The 13,437-nt window shown below is 41.9% G+C and overlaps 1 protein-coding gene across 1 annotated transcript; it reads left to right on the top strand.

The window, feature by feature from the left end:
• The first annotated feature begins 5,447 nt into the window (after positions 1–5,447).
• On the top strand, positions 5,448–11,253 carry RSL1D1 (ribosomal L1 domain containing 1). Its single transcript, XM_065851045.2, has 9 exons — positions 5,448–5,542; positions 5,632–5,771; positions 6,685–6,823; positions 7,437–7,585; positions 7,731–7,832; positions 8,411–8,504; positions 8,589–8,717; positions 9,485–9,700; positions 10,717–11,253. Exons 1-9 carry the CDS (start codon positions 5,507–5,509, stop codon positions 11,059–11,061), a joined length of 1,350 nt encoding a protein of 449 aa, XP_065707117.1. The 5' UTR covers positions 5,448–5,506; the 3' UTR covers positions 11,062–11,253.
• Positions 11,254–13,437: the final 2,184 nt, after the last annotated feature.

Here is a 13,437-nt window from a genome sequence, read left to right as displayed (position 1 = left end):
AGAATTTTTCTGCTCCTGAGCAGACTTGAGGAGGGATTCTAAAACTTGGTTATCTCAAGGCTGGACTGAGTATTTAGTATTTCTTATTAAAGTGAACCATCATCTCGCGGGTTGAAATACAAGTAGACAGAAAGTTGGAGCATTTCCATCACTTACCACATCTAGTGCTTTTGATTACCATCTCCATCAATCCAGTTAGCACTGCCTTGTCTGTAAAGGGAGGCTAATTTCAGGTTCATTAACAGAATCTACATTGTACTGTTACAGATAACTGCTAATCTGTAGGATGTTTTTATTTGGGTATGAAATATTTGCATTCTATAACAAACTTACTGTACAAACAAATGTGAGGTATAAAGCTACACAAATTGGCCGCACTTGGGGCAGAAGAACTGAAAATACATTATATTTGAATAGTCAGGTTACATCTCAACTCTTTCATTTCATCTCATCTCCATTCTACATTTTATAGTCCCATTTTTACTACTATTGAGCATAGCTAAATGTAGACGAAAAAAAGATAAAAATGACGTGGCTTTGTTAGAAATAAATACTATTTGCTGAATCACTGATGTAATAAACTTTTCTAAATGACCATTTTGAATACTTCCTTTTGTGAAAACCTGTGGTGGGTGGCTTTGAAGGTGGAAAAAGAAAAGAGCTGTGCAACCACGACAGTGGAAAGCAAGGAGAAAAATAATACTAATAGTTGGGATGGAAGCTCCGGATCCGGTGGATCTGCCGGCTCCCGGCCCGATGGCGCTTGGAGCCACGGTGTCTGCAAAAAGGAGGGGTATGGCGTATTTTGTTGGGTTTTTGTTGGTGTTGGCCAAAGTCTGTAGTGTAGATATAGATCAAGTGTAGAGCCATGGTGTAACTTATAAAAACATAACTTATAAATTAAAGACCTTGTATGTCCTTGAACTGAAAGCCTGGGTGTATGTAACAATAATTAAATGTAAAAAACAAAAAAAAGTTCTGAACGTGCTGCGATACTGTTCATTCTGCAACACGAAACAGATCGGTCTGCGAGCGCTCAGCAGCACAGCGCGCAAAGGGAGGTCGGGGCGGCCCCGCTCAAACGCTAGAGCGTGTTCTTGAACAAGCTGTTGAGGTGCATTAGTGTGTGAGGAAGAGCCGCTCGGGGAGGTTCATCCATGGCCATCTTTGCTGGGTTTATGCCCCTCTACGGATTTATTTTTTTCAGTGGCATAAAAGCCCAGTGACAATTGCTCAGTGAAGAACCTCTGGTTTAGACCACTCATGGCACCAGCCCGTAGATTAAAAATAATGTTAATTATGAGAAATGCGGTTTTATAAGTGTTTATTTCTGAGTATTACCTAAGAAAAAGAGATTGTTTCAATGTCCCTAGTACTTGATTCTGTATTGCTCTAGCTTTTTGGTTCTTAATGCAGACTCTTTGGATCATGGTGATGATGATAAAGCAGATGAAATGTACTCCAGACAAGACTATTTGCTTCCTGAACTGATACTTAAAGGCTCTCATTCTGCTGGTTGTGTGACCCTATAGAGGATCTGATAAAGAAAAATATACCAACACAACTGGAGTTAGTACTGAAGATTTTCTATTGTGAACCTGTTTCTTTCCTTGTGTTTATTTTAAGGCACTATAAACCTGACAAAATGTTTCTTTTCCTCTTAAGAAATGCTAGAAAGGAGTCTAATCTTAATATAAAATGGAAATTTATGATAACAAACTCAAGATCTGTTGTGTGTATATGTAACTTAATAACACCTATCATTGGCTTTCCTTCCCCAAAAGTCTCAACTTCCAACATAAATTGGACTTTTCTACATCTCTCTCAGTTATACACACCTGAAAAAATCCATTTATTTCTGAAGAAGAGTAACACAAGATACAACAGACTGCTGGGTGAGAAAAGGCACTTGAGGCTGCGCCCTCTCATCTGTTCGAGCAGAACCGATGACAGGCAAAGGATTACGTTATAACGAGAAGGCTTTGCAGCCTGTGCCACTGAGACAGGCGTCTGCTCTTCCGAGAACGGAGTCTGAACAGCCCGCGCTGTCTGACTGGAAACGGATCAGAGCTGCAAAGGAACACGAGCTGACGAGAACGAGCGCGAGAACTCCAGATCCTGTGGGGAGTTTATCTTCTGAAACCTCTTTTGTAAGAGACTTCTTACTCCTGGTTTAATTTCTGCGTATGCTTTGTGCCACTTTTGTGGGAGTTTTTCGGTCTGCCTGGTGCTGGAGCCTTTGGGGTGCACGCTAAGGGAATAACCAGAAGCCTCAAAGACCTGTTTACAGCAGAAACAATTTCTACTTGTACACCCCTTCTGTTGGGAGAAAGTAGAAAATCAAGGATGTATAGAAACATCCCCTTAAATAAGTAATGAAGTAGAATGGCTTGGATTTTTTATTTTTTGTTCTACATCTTAGCATTTAAATAAGTGTGACAAATGGCTTCAGAAAAAATACATACCTTCCTAATCAAAGATAAACTGAGGGCTACAGCAGACTCTTCAGCGTACAGCAATAACACTGATGCAAGTAACAAACCTTGTAATTCTCTTGTAAGTGTAACTATTAATTTGTGAACTTGATAAATCAAAAGCACACTCATTATAGTTTGTATTTATTGCATACTGTATTAAGCATAAATATCTCTTATCCAGAGATTAACTATTTTTTCCAAGACAGCTCTATTAGCTGTGTTGAACACCTTTTGAGAGAAAATGATCATACTAAGTCAGCTAAACCACATCTAGTAAAATTTAGTCACGTCGGACTTAAAATGTTGCAGAAAAATGTACTTGGATGAGACTGATGTGTTAAAAATTGGAATTTGAGTCACTAATAATAGTCCCTTTAGTTTTATGATGCCAATGCTGCGCTGCCCCAGTGCAGTCGCGTTTCAGCCCTGCTGTTCAGTCCCATCTTACCAGACTTGGCTCGTTCATTGCCAGAGAGATGCCCAGGCCCTCTCATTTTTTCTGGTTTGTTTTAACATGTCACAATAATATGTTCATGTTTTATTAAAACATGGCTGCTCTAAAATGTGTTAAGCCCATACAGAGATAGGAGCAAGGCTAAAGCAATTATCAAGTTCTAAAAGCACCACCGCTAGTGTCATATCCGTAAGTACACCAATTGCTAAAAAGGTTTCAATGAGTCTGCCCTCTCTCTACTCCACATGATCCTTTGCCTTTCAGTGATTTCTCTGATCTGTACTTCATACGACTACAAGGAAACAAATAAGAGCTTTCCCGTTTCTTAGCCGGTTTCATTTGTTTTCTTCATTTGTACAAATCACACAAAATAAAATTAAAACTTCCATTTTCCAGGAATTCTTTTTTTCAGTCTTCAATATCAGCATATGACCACATAGTTCTTTCCTAAGGCTGGGGAAGTCTTGAAGCCATCAAGCGTTCCACTGTTGCTCCAGCAGAATGAACACATCAATCATTACATAAAGCAGATTGTCAAGAGAGCAGGGTATTTAAATTCCTTTCTCTTTGCACTGACACGGTGACAGAGCAACAGATTTTGTTGGAAGACATCAGACGAGGAGGAATAAAGCCACAATGAAAGAGGCAAAGAGCAGGAAAAAAATCGAGAGGAGAAGCTTGAATGACTGAGACTCCTGATGTCGTGTTTGAGCCCCCGGTTCTGCAGAGCTGCGCTGCCCAGAGACCCAGAGCTGCCGCGGTGCGCACCGCGCTGGGAGAATGAGGCCAAAGGAGCTCCAGGCTGGATTTGAGCTCAGAAAAACGCACTTAACCAGCATGGAACTGGAAGGAATAAGCATCACACAATCAAGCTACTTCCACGCAGTCAGTCAATGCATCTCTAAACTGAAACGGAGACGCAGCAGTTCTGCCTTTGCTACTCATGCATACAGAAGAACTGGTTTGGTGTGTGACCATCAGCGGTAGCTTTGATTGTAGCAACCCAGAAATAGTGGAGTTGGAGATGCTGAGAGGTCTGTGAGGAAGGCGAGCGTCAGAGCACAGCCCCTGTGCTTCGGGAGATGCTGGTTCACTCGGGGAACCGGGGGGCAGGATCGCGGGGGAAGCAACTCAGGACAGCTGAGAGTAGGTCTCCAAAGACAGCCTCCTGCAACATGAAAACAGCCCCTCCTGACACCCAGGACAACAAGCAGATGTAGCAGGGACCTGTCTTGGCTAAACAGTGAACTTATGACACCACTCCAGTAAGAAAAGACTGTGACACAGGAGGTAAAATCAGGGATAGGCTGCAAAGAAGTAACCTAGCAACATTGCTCAGGCATGTAGGGATTGTCAGACCTGTCATACTCACTTGGTCCACGGGAAAATCATGGAATGAGTCCCCTTGGAAGATATTTTTGGGCACACAAAGGAGGTGCTGGGAAACGATCAGCATTGCTGGACAAAGTGAAAAACATTCTGACCAACCTCATCACTCTCTATGGCAGAATGACCAGATTTGTAGATGAGGGAAAGGAGGATGGTGTTCACCTCCACTTCAGCACAGCTTCCAGCAGTCTGCCACAGTCACCCCGTGTCCTAAATGTTACGGTCTGGCTGGGCAGCCAGCTAGATGGCTGACAACTGGTTGGACAGTGGGGCTCTGAGGGGAGAGATAAGGGCTTGTACTCAACCTGAAAGCCAATTACAAATGGAGTTCCACCGGGATTTATCCTGTGACACGTTCTATTTAATACCTTTATCAGTGACTTGAAGCATAGACACATCAGATTTGCAGATGACATCAAACTGGAGGAGTCATCAACACCCTTGTGGGCAGAGCAGGTCTACAGAGGGACCTGGACAGGCTGGGGGGATAAGGCAACACAAACCTTTCAAAATTCAACAAAAGCATATGCAAATCTGTATTTGGGAAAGAGCAGGCCCTTGTGACGCGGGCTGGGGAATGAAGGACTGGCTGGGGAGCAGCTCGGCTGGAAAGGGCCTGGGGAACAGCAAGCTGAACAGGGTCACAGGATCCCAGCCTGTTTGTGCTGCAGGAGCTCTGCAGATCCCCAGCCCACCTGCTCACGCAGGGTCACAGAGCAGATCACACAGGATCCCAGGGGGTTTGAATGGCTCAGAGGAGACTCCACACCCGCTCTGGGCAGCCTGGGTCAGGCTCTGGCACCTCCCAGCAAACCAGTTTCCCCTCATGCTCAGATGGAAGCACGAGCCAACTAAACGTGTTCCGTGTTCCCGGAAGGCAAAGCTGCCCAGCAGCATCCCGGGCTGGACCAGCACAGCCCCGTCACTCCACGAGTACCGTGAGTTTCTCCCACTGGGACGGCACTCGGGCCCGCAGCCGGCTGCCCGGACCGGATCCGCGGTGCCTCTGCCGCCCCCGCGGCTCAGCCCCAGGCCCGCGCCACACGCCCGGCGCTGCCGCCGGCCCGCGGCCCCGCCCCGGGGCGGAGCGAAGGCTCGGGAGCCCGCCCCATTTCGGGCCCCGCCCCGCGCTGCAGCCCCGGAAGGTGACGTGTGCGCAGGCGCGGCGGCGGCACGTGCTGGAGCCATGGCGGGCGGGACGGGGCAGCTGCAGCGCGCACAGGTACCGCGGGCCGGGCCCTCAGCCCGGCTCTGAGCCCGGCTCTGAGCCCAGTCCTGAGCCCAGTCCTAACCGCTGTGTTGCCGTTGCAGGTGAAGAAGGCGGTGGAGGCGCTGCTGGCGTTCGCCAGAAGCAAGGCCAAGGGAGACGCGCTGCTCCTGAACGAGAGCGAAAACATCCACCTCCTGGTGACGGTGTGGAAGGTCCCGCAGGTGGCTCAGGTCATCAAAATGTAAGAGACTCACCCTCAGCCCTGTGGGGACAGGCTTGGAGAAGAGCTCTTTGCTGAGCCTGAGCTTAAGGGGTCTGTCCTTCCCGTGGGCGGTGCTGCTCCGTGCCCGCCGGGGGCGGTGGGTATGTTGGCTGCAGGTTTCAGGGGCTGTGCCTTTCATCTTCCACCTAAAGAGAATAATTCAATCTCTTATTTGTCTTAACTCACCACTAAATAATTAAAAAGACCCCAGCATCTTTTTTGTGATACCTAAAAGCAAATGTGAATTCTAAGTTTTCTTTAAAACTGTAGCATTGCTGTATTGAGAAAGTTTACATCTGTTTATCTGGGCCCTGGTGCTACAAAGACTCGTCTGTTGATGGGATGCAGCCATGGTATAGAATCATAGAATCATTTTGGTTGGAAGAGACCCTCAAGATCATCGAGTCCAACCGTAACCCACCCCAGCACTGCCCCGTGTCCAGAGAACCTCATGTCCGTCTGTCCAGCCCTCCAGGGATGGTGACTCCAGCACTGCCCTGGGCAGCCTGTTCAATGCCCCACAGCCCTTTGGGGAAGAAATTGTTCCCCAGATCCAACCTCAACCTCTCCTGGCGCAACTTGAGGCCATTTCTGTATAAAGAGAGGAGAACAGATGGTACTTCTCCTGTGTGCTGACCGCAGGACAGATGGATTCAGGGGTGTATCTGACTGCACCCGTGGTATATGATTGATTAACTTTTATACTTCTGTGTGTGTTAAGGTATAGGTTCCATCGAGGATGTCTAGCAGTTAACAACAGAATCTCAGTACATAGTTCCTGTGCGTCACTCGTTACTGGGTGTTGATCTCTGTAGACAGTGTAGACCTCATTCTAGAAGGAACTTCTTTCTCTTCTCAGCCATTCCCTGTCCCCCTCGTGTTCTCGTTGCAGACCCCTGCCCCACGGCATCCGGCCAGACACAGCTGAGGTTTGCCTCTTCACGAAGGATGAGCCAAATTTATCAGCAGAGCAGACTGAAAATCTGTACAAGAAGCTTTTAATCCAGAATGGGATCAGAAGCGTTAGCCAGGTAAGGGAGAAGTCTGATTGCAGAGTACAGTACTGTCACTTCTTCCCTCTTGTACCAGTGAAAAGGGAAAATAGCTGTCCTTCCTGCTGTTTCATATTCTGATCTCAATGGTTCTGAGTTAGCAGTCTCTAAATAAGATTTTTTTCTGACTATTCAAATGTTTTCTAAACTTTAAAATTTATTCAGAAGAATTCCTTCAATTTGAAACAATCTTTAGCAATCAGATGTAACTGCTAGATAAATGCTCAGTATTTAGTTAGAGTGAGCAACCAGAAAAACAGTGTGAAAGCAAAATTGAGTTCTTTGCAGCTGGATTGGATTGCTTATGCCACTAGCAGTAAAACTAGAAAATATTTTTGTTGTATATAACCTTGATTTAGATGTTACCACGTACTAAAGTTCTCTGTGGTGATTTGCAGTTATTGTGCAAGAGATCTGTATTGTTTGATTCCTAAAACAAAAACTACTGTATCCTTTTTCTGTTGTCTTCAGCATTTGAAAATAAAACCACCATGACAGACTGTCAGTTATGGTCGTTAATTCCCTGCAGTTCTCAGAAGTTTTCTCGGCTGTATTTTCAGCAGTGGAGACTAAACTGTTACTTGCGTTGCAGGTCATCTCATACAAAACTCTCAAAAAAGAGTATAAACTATTTGAATCAAAGCGTCGCCTCCTGAACAGATTTGATCTCTTTCTGTCTGATGACCGAATCAGAAGGCTCTTGCCCTCGCATCTAGGAAAACACTTCTATGAAAGGAAAAAGTAGGTCTTTAATTTCTTTATATTTTTTTTAACATTAGATTCTTCTTAGTAAAGCTCTGGTTGGGGGGAATTGGGGTGGGTTGGATTGGGTTTTGTTTGGTTTGGTGTTTGAAATATTTTTTCTTTCCCCTCCGTTGTTTTTCAGGGCGCCTTTATCTGTAAACCTGAAAGCCAGAAATCTTGCTAAGGAGCTACAAAAACATATCCAGGGGACTACGCTCCCCGTTACCAACAAAGGGTGCTGCTAGTAAGTGTGAGCAGTTAATACTTCAATTGAAGTACAGTTGTACCTTAACTGTAGGAACTTTAAGTCAGTTTTATTCCATTAATATGTGAATAAAACAGGTTAAGAGTCACCATTCCAGATATGGGCCACTTTGAACATTAATGTGTATGAAGAAATCAGTAGCTCTACTGATTAAGTTTTACTGTAGAGTTTTCCTTTTTGTGGTGTTGGTTTTTTCCTTATGCCTAAAGAATTTCTAGCCAACTGTCACCAGCAGACACCGTGAAGAATCGTAAGGCATTACTGTTAAATTAGATAAAAACTACTTCCAAAATAATCTATTCTTGTAAGATTTTTCATTTATTGTGCATCTAAAGGGATCTAAACTGGTAATATGCTTAGTAACGTAAGGTAGAAGTTGCATATCCAAGTATGGAAAAGTTAATACAAGTAAATCTGTTCTGACTGTTATTACAAGAAACTTCTGCAATAGACAACCATCTTTTCTGAACGTTAAGATGATTGCACCTAAGTGCACCTAAGGAACTTGAAGTATGTTTATTTGCCCACATATAAATATTACTGTTCATTTCTTTCAGCACAGCACGTATAGGTCACACTGGGATGAAAGCGGATGAGATCCTAGATAACATAATTGCAGCAGCCAAGGTGATTGCGAAGAAGCTCCCAAAGGTACTGCCGCGTGATTGCGTTAAACCCAAGGTGGTTCATAATTCGGCTTTATTTTTACATAATATACTGGTTTTGTCGTTGCAGAAGTGGAAAAATGTAAAAATTCTTCACCTCAAAACACTGAAATCAGTTGCACTTCCGATTTTTACTGCAAATATCTCCAATTTGGATGAGCTTGACAGACAGCCATCTCTCAAAAGAAAGGAAGTAAAGGTAAAAAAATTCTTCAAACTTTCTATAAAACCTACCAGAATGACTAGGCCTTTTATGCGTTGTAGTGTCTGATGTGTTAGGCTTAAACATTTTAGCAGTTGATCCCAGGCATTTCTGGCTACAAATTGATTTAGGTGCTCCTGACTCTGAGCGTTTCAAGTACCCAGTAATACTAATAAAACAATGGGAAAACTGCCTGATAGGTTGTAAAGCAAATTGGAAATCAGTAAGCTAAGTGTTTCTAGTCCTGTATGGTGCTGAGTTTTGTTCTTAGAACTTCTGCTTGCACTGTTTATTCATATTTGCCTTCTGGAAATACGCTCGTTACCGTATACATGGATTCAGACTATGCATCTGTTCTTTGTTGGCTAATCAGTGGCATCTGAGTAACTCAGAAAATCGCATATTTGTATGTATAGGGGGCTCACCTACTTTTTAAAAGAAGAAAATACTCAGCTATTCCTTTGTACTGAGTTCTGCTTATGATGTATGTTCTTTTGTCTAAAATAAATTGGAAGCATATATATTCAACTCAGAGACTGTAATCTTGACATTATTGTTTTACTTATAAATAGCTTCCTTATGAACTGTTTATAACAACCTTCTGAAAGTAATGCATTTTTTTCATATTCTGCATAAGGTTGTCCAGTCCAGGCCTATTGAACAACAATATTTAAATAAGCATTGCCTAACCATATTAAAACAATTATTATACATTTAGAAATGTTATAAAGATTTGTCTTAAATGTACTTCAAATTAATTCTAGAAGGGAAAGAACAAGAAACTGAAGAAGGCAGCGAAAAAAGCAAATTCAAGTCAAGTTAGTTCGACAACTGAAGTGAATACGGTGGCTGCTGCTGTGGTCCAGGAACTTGTGGAAAAAGAAAAAGCAGAAGTAGCCCAAGAACCAGGTGATCACGATGATGATGAAGAAATTCCACAGCTGGTGCCTGTGCAAACAGCCACCTCAGCGGAGCTGAAGGTAATTGTTTAATAGTAAGAAATGCGTGTTTCTGTTAAAGCTAAAGATTTGAACCGTTCAAGTTATTCATTGCTTCTTAGGGAACAGCGTGTGTTAACACACTTCAAGTGGACTGGATTTTTTGTGAATATGTCATGAAAGCAAGAGTATAGGGTATGGGAGGGATGCCTTACGGAGGCAGTTTGTTCTGGCATTTTTTTTGGTTTTGAGCTTTTTTTAATTTTTAACAGACTTTGTCTTAGAGACAAAGGAAGCCAGTGCTTACTGTTCTTTTACATGTTTTTTCTGAGTAGCAGCAATTTTGTCTAGGTCAAATAATCCTGAACTCAGAAGAAAGGGTAAACGAGAAACAGCTAAATACTTAAGTAAATAATAAAAATTTTAATTCAAAATTCTTCTAAAATTAAATTTTAGTGTATTTTATTGTATCATCTTCTGCCTGGAGTGCAAAACTTGAGAAAAATTAATAACATTCTCTGCAACATTAACAATCACGTAATATAAATTGAAAGCGAGTAGCTTGCATGAAATACTGTATGGATGTATTGTTGCCAGAACGAGAGATGATGTGGATCGTATCGCTAACATGTCTGCAGCACAACCGGACTGATAATACTTGTGTTTAACAAATATCTAGGAAAGATATGTGGGTGAATAAAACAATAACACTTAAAATTCAATTTGGCTATACTGCATTCATGATTGGAGCATAGCCTGTGATTTAAAGCTCTGCCAGCAGAGGTCGGGGAACTTGGCTGGCCAAGAGGATCCTTGCCCCTATTAAATGATTTACTTTCTTACTATTTTGGTGTTTCTTTCATTTTTTTCATGATTTAATTCTGTGCTTGATCCTCTGGTTCCACACTGAAACATGAAAAGATTATTTGGGCTAGGGCACAGTTCAATCAGTAGAAAGTGTTTGTCATTTATAATGGTTTTCATTCGTTCTTCTTGAAACATAGTGAAGACGTTTCTTTGGTGGAAGGGTAATTTTTTTGCGTTTATCTTAAATACAGAAAATGGAACCAAGTCCAGAAAAAGGTGACAACCTGGGCAAGAAAACTAAAACATCCCTTGGTAAGAGGAAGAAACAACCTCTAGCTGTGGAAACTCCAAAAATGAAACATAAAGTTACAGAAGAGCATACAGACTTGAAGACATCACCAAAACAGAAAAAAGCCAAGCAGCTCAGCATGCCAAGGGAAGCGATAAAAGAAAAAGAGATGAAAAAGACTCCCAAAAAACCAGAAGCAAAGTCTTTTGCAGCACCCAAAGCTGGCAAATCAATACAGTCAGCCAAGAAGTCTTCCAAAACACCAAAGCAAGCACCCAAGAAAGTGCGCAGGCCCCAGTCAGCATGAATGTTGTCTGTTGTAACACATTTTATATTGTTGTTCAGTAGTAATTTTTAGTAAACAAATGTATTGGTGAAGTAAAATACCTTCTTAAGGAAATCTGATGCTAAGAGTTTTTTTCACTGAGGCCTGTAACGATTCATTTGTGTTTCCTTCTAACTGCCGCACTGGAACCAATAAACTCGCAATCTTAATTGAGTCTGATTTCTTACCTTTTCTTTTCCTGGCCCAAACTAAAGGCACTCCGATTTTGGAAGTGTCAAAGGTCAGGGAGGGGACTATTCCAAGACAAAAAAGCTGAGAAATACTTTTAAAGCGGTGTCTTCCTGAAGCAGAGCTTAGTACTGAACAGACAAGGGCTGAAGCAAGAAGCATGCATACTGAAAGCAGCAATCTATTTAAAATGTGAAATAGCTGCTGCTATTTTTTGTAATTGTTCAACATCATGAAAAGAGGTTAACATCTATTGAACTTATTTCAGATATTTAACAGTCTGATAAGCCAAACTTAATGTATTCTTTAGCTATTTTTACCTAAGGTATTCATGTGTGTGTTTGCTTGTGTTGTTTGGGTGTCTTGTTTCATTTTTGGTTTTGTTTGTGGGGTTTTATGTTTGTTTCTTTTTTAAAGCACAGAGTTTTACTTTTGTCACTGTATGCTTTGACCATTTATACTTCATTACATCAGAAAGAATCTTAGCTTCACTTCCGGGCTTTATTTCTGCTAACAGAACAACTGAGGGTATTCCTGTGTGCTGGGTGCAATGCTATTGTTTCTTGCATCTGAAAACCACCAAAGGGTGTTTGAGTTTCAGGTGTGCCAGCTAAGTGAACCAGTCCCATGAAGGCATGAAAAATATGCACTGCAGAACTGTAAGTTCATATATTTGAAATGTTACAGAATAAGCAAGTTGTTGCGCTCTGTATGATTACTTCATGTCCCTCTCAGGGTGAGAATGCAAGGCGAGATTTGTGATGAAACATCCTAGTGATAAAAATCTTTAGTAGCAATATTTTACTGAAATTCAAATAGGAAGAAGGCCATAACAGACAAAATGATTAATCAACAGTATGTAACAAGCGTAGTTTGCAGAGTTCAAAACCAAACTATCCTGTGTCCTATTTAGGACATCAGTATCAATAGATTTGCTACCTAGAAAGTAATTAGGAGCAAAATAAGAAGTGTTAAAAGAAACACTAAAGAGTATGAAAATATTCTGCTTGATCCACGGTGTCAATTTCCTGTAACCCATGACCTCTTGTTCTCACCTACCATAAACATTTTTTCATCGAGGAACAATTTTACCCAAAAATGCTGGTCTGACTCCATGATCCCTGTTAGATCCATGCTAACAGATCTTATCCAAAAAGAATCCCATCACTTTCTAGGCTGGGCTGCAACACAGAACTTCACTTCCGTTAAGAGTGAAGGACAGACTCAGAACTCCCCTGCTTTCTGGAAAGGTGGTGTTGTATCTAGTATTTCATGTTAAAATATCAGTATCAACAAGTAGCACTGTGGAATTCTGCAGCACCTTGAGCCAATCTGTGCTGGTGTTAGCAATCAGGACACATAATCACGGGCGTAGTTATATGCGGTGCTTTATTTCGGCGCTGGGAAACCAGGGGTTTGCACCCAAAGCTGGCTTCAGTGGTCAGTTTAAGTTGCACAGTATTTATACAGTCCATTCACATACATATTCATATATTCATTAGAATCATGAGGATATGTGATAGTTACTCAACATTTATTGCAACATCGATTGCAACACCTTGGAACTACTTTGATCATGCACAGCATCCTCTGGTGGTCTTTCAGGGGGTCTTCAGGATGAAGTAAGTAGTCTTCATCACTTCTATCCTTTTCACCTTTGGGTACTGCACATGCGCACTACTCTATAATTCCATAACTGCTGACTAGCTTAATTTCCAGAGATACTGTATATATTTCTTCTCATTCTAGGCATATTTGGGCTAAGATAAACGCTAGGTTGATAAGATAGGAAGATAAGAGTATACTCAAATCCCTTATTAGGTAAAACACGATATGCAAAGGATGAATCAGTTTTTGCACCTGTTCCAGAAGGGAACATCTTGTAAAATTGATTTCTGTTACTAACATTTCCCCCCTTTGAAAATGCTTTTCTATTCTTAGACAATGCATTTTCACCTCAATCAACTTCTTCGATTATTGATTCATTTATTACGATTTATTGGTAATTAGGCAGATGTGACAATTCGAGTCGCGCTTCTTCATAAGCTGGAGGGTTATCAAATATAGGATTAGTATAATTCCTACTCAGGACACTGAAAATGCCATTATACCTAGTATTTGTTTGACGAATAAAGAAAGATTCTAGTGCCCAGCCAAATTAACACTGCT

Source organism: Patagioenas fasciata, chromosome 15, assembly GCF_037038585.1.
Source record: "Patagioenas fasciata isolate bPatFas1 chromosome 15, bPatFas1.hap1, whole genome shotgun sequence".
Classification (NCBI taxonomy): Eukaryota; Metazoa; Chordata; class Aves; order Columbiformes; family Columbidae; genus Patagioenas; species Patagioenas fasciata.
The sequence above is the reverse complement of the archived record's forward strand: the minus strand, read 5'-3'. Positions and strand labels throughout refer to the sequence as shown.

Coding starts and splice junctions, on each gene's coding strand:
- RSL1D1 (XM_065851045.2), top strand. CDS start 5,507: ATGGCGGGCGGGACGGGGCAGCTGCAGCGCGCACAG. Junction 5,543..5,631: donor GGCAGCTGCAGCGCGCACAG/GTACCGCGGGCC, acceptor TTGCCGTTGCAG/GTGAAGAAGGCGGTGGAGGC. Junction 7,586..7,730: donor CACTTCTATGAAAGGAAAAA/GTAGGTCTTTAA, acceptor GTTGTTTTTCAG/GGCGCCTTTATCTGTAAACC.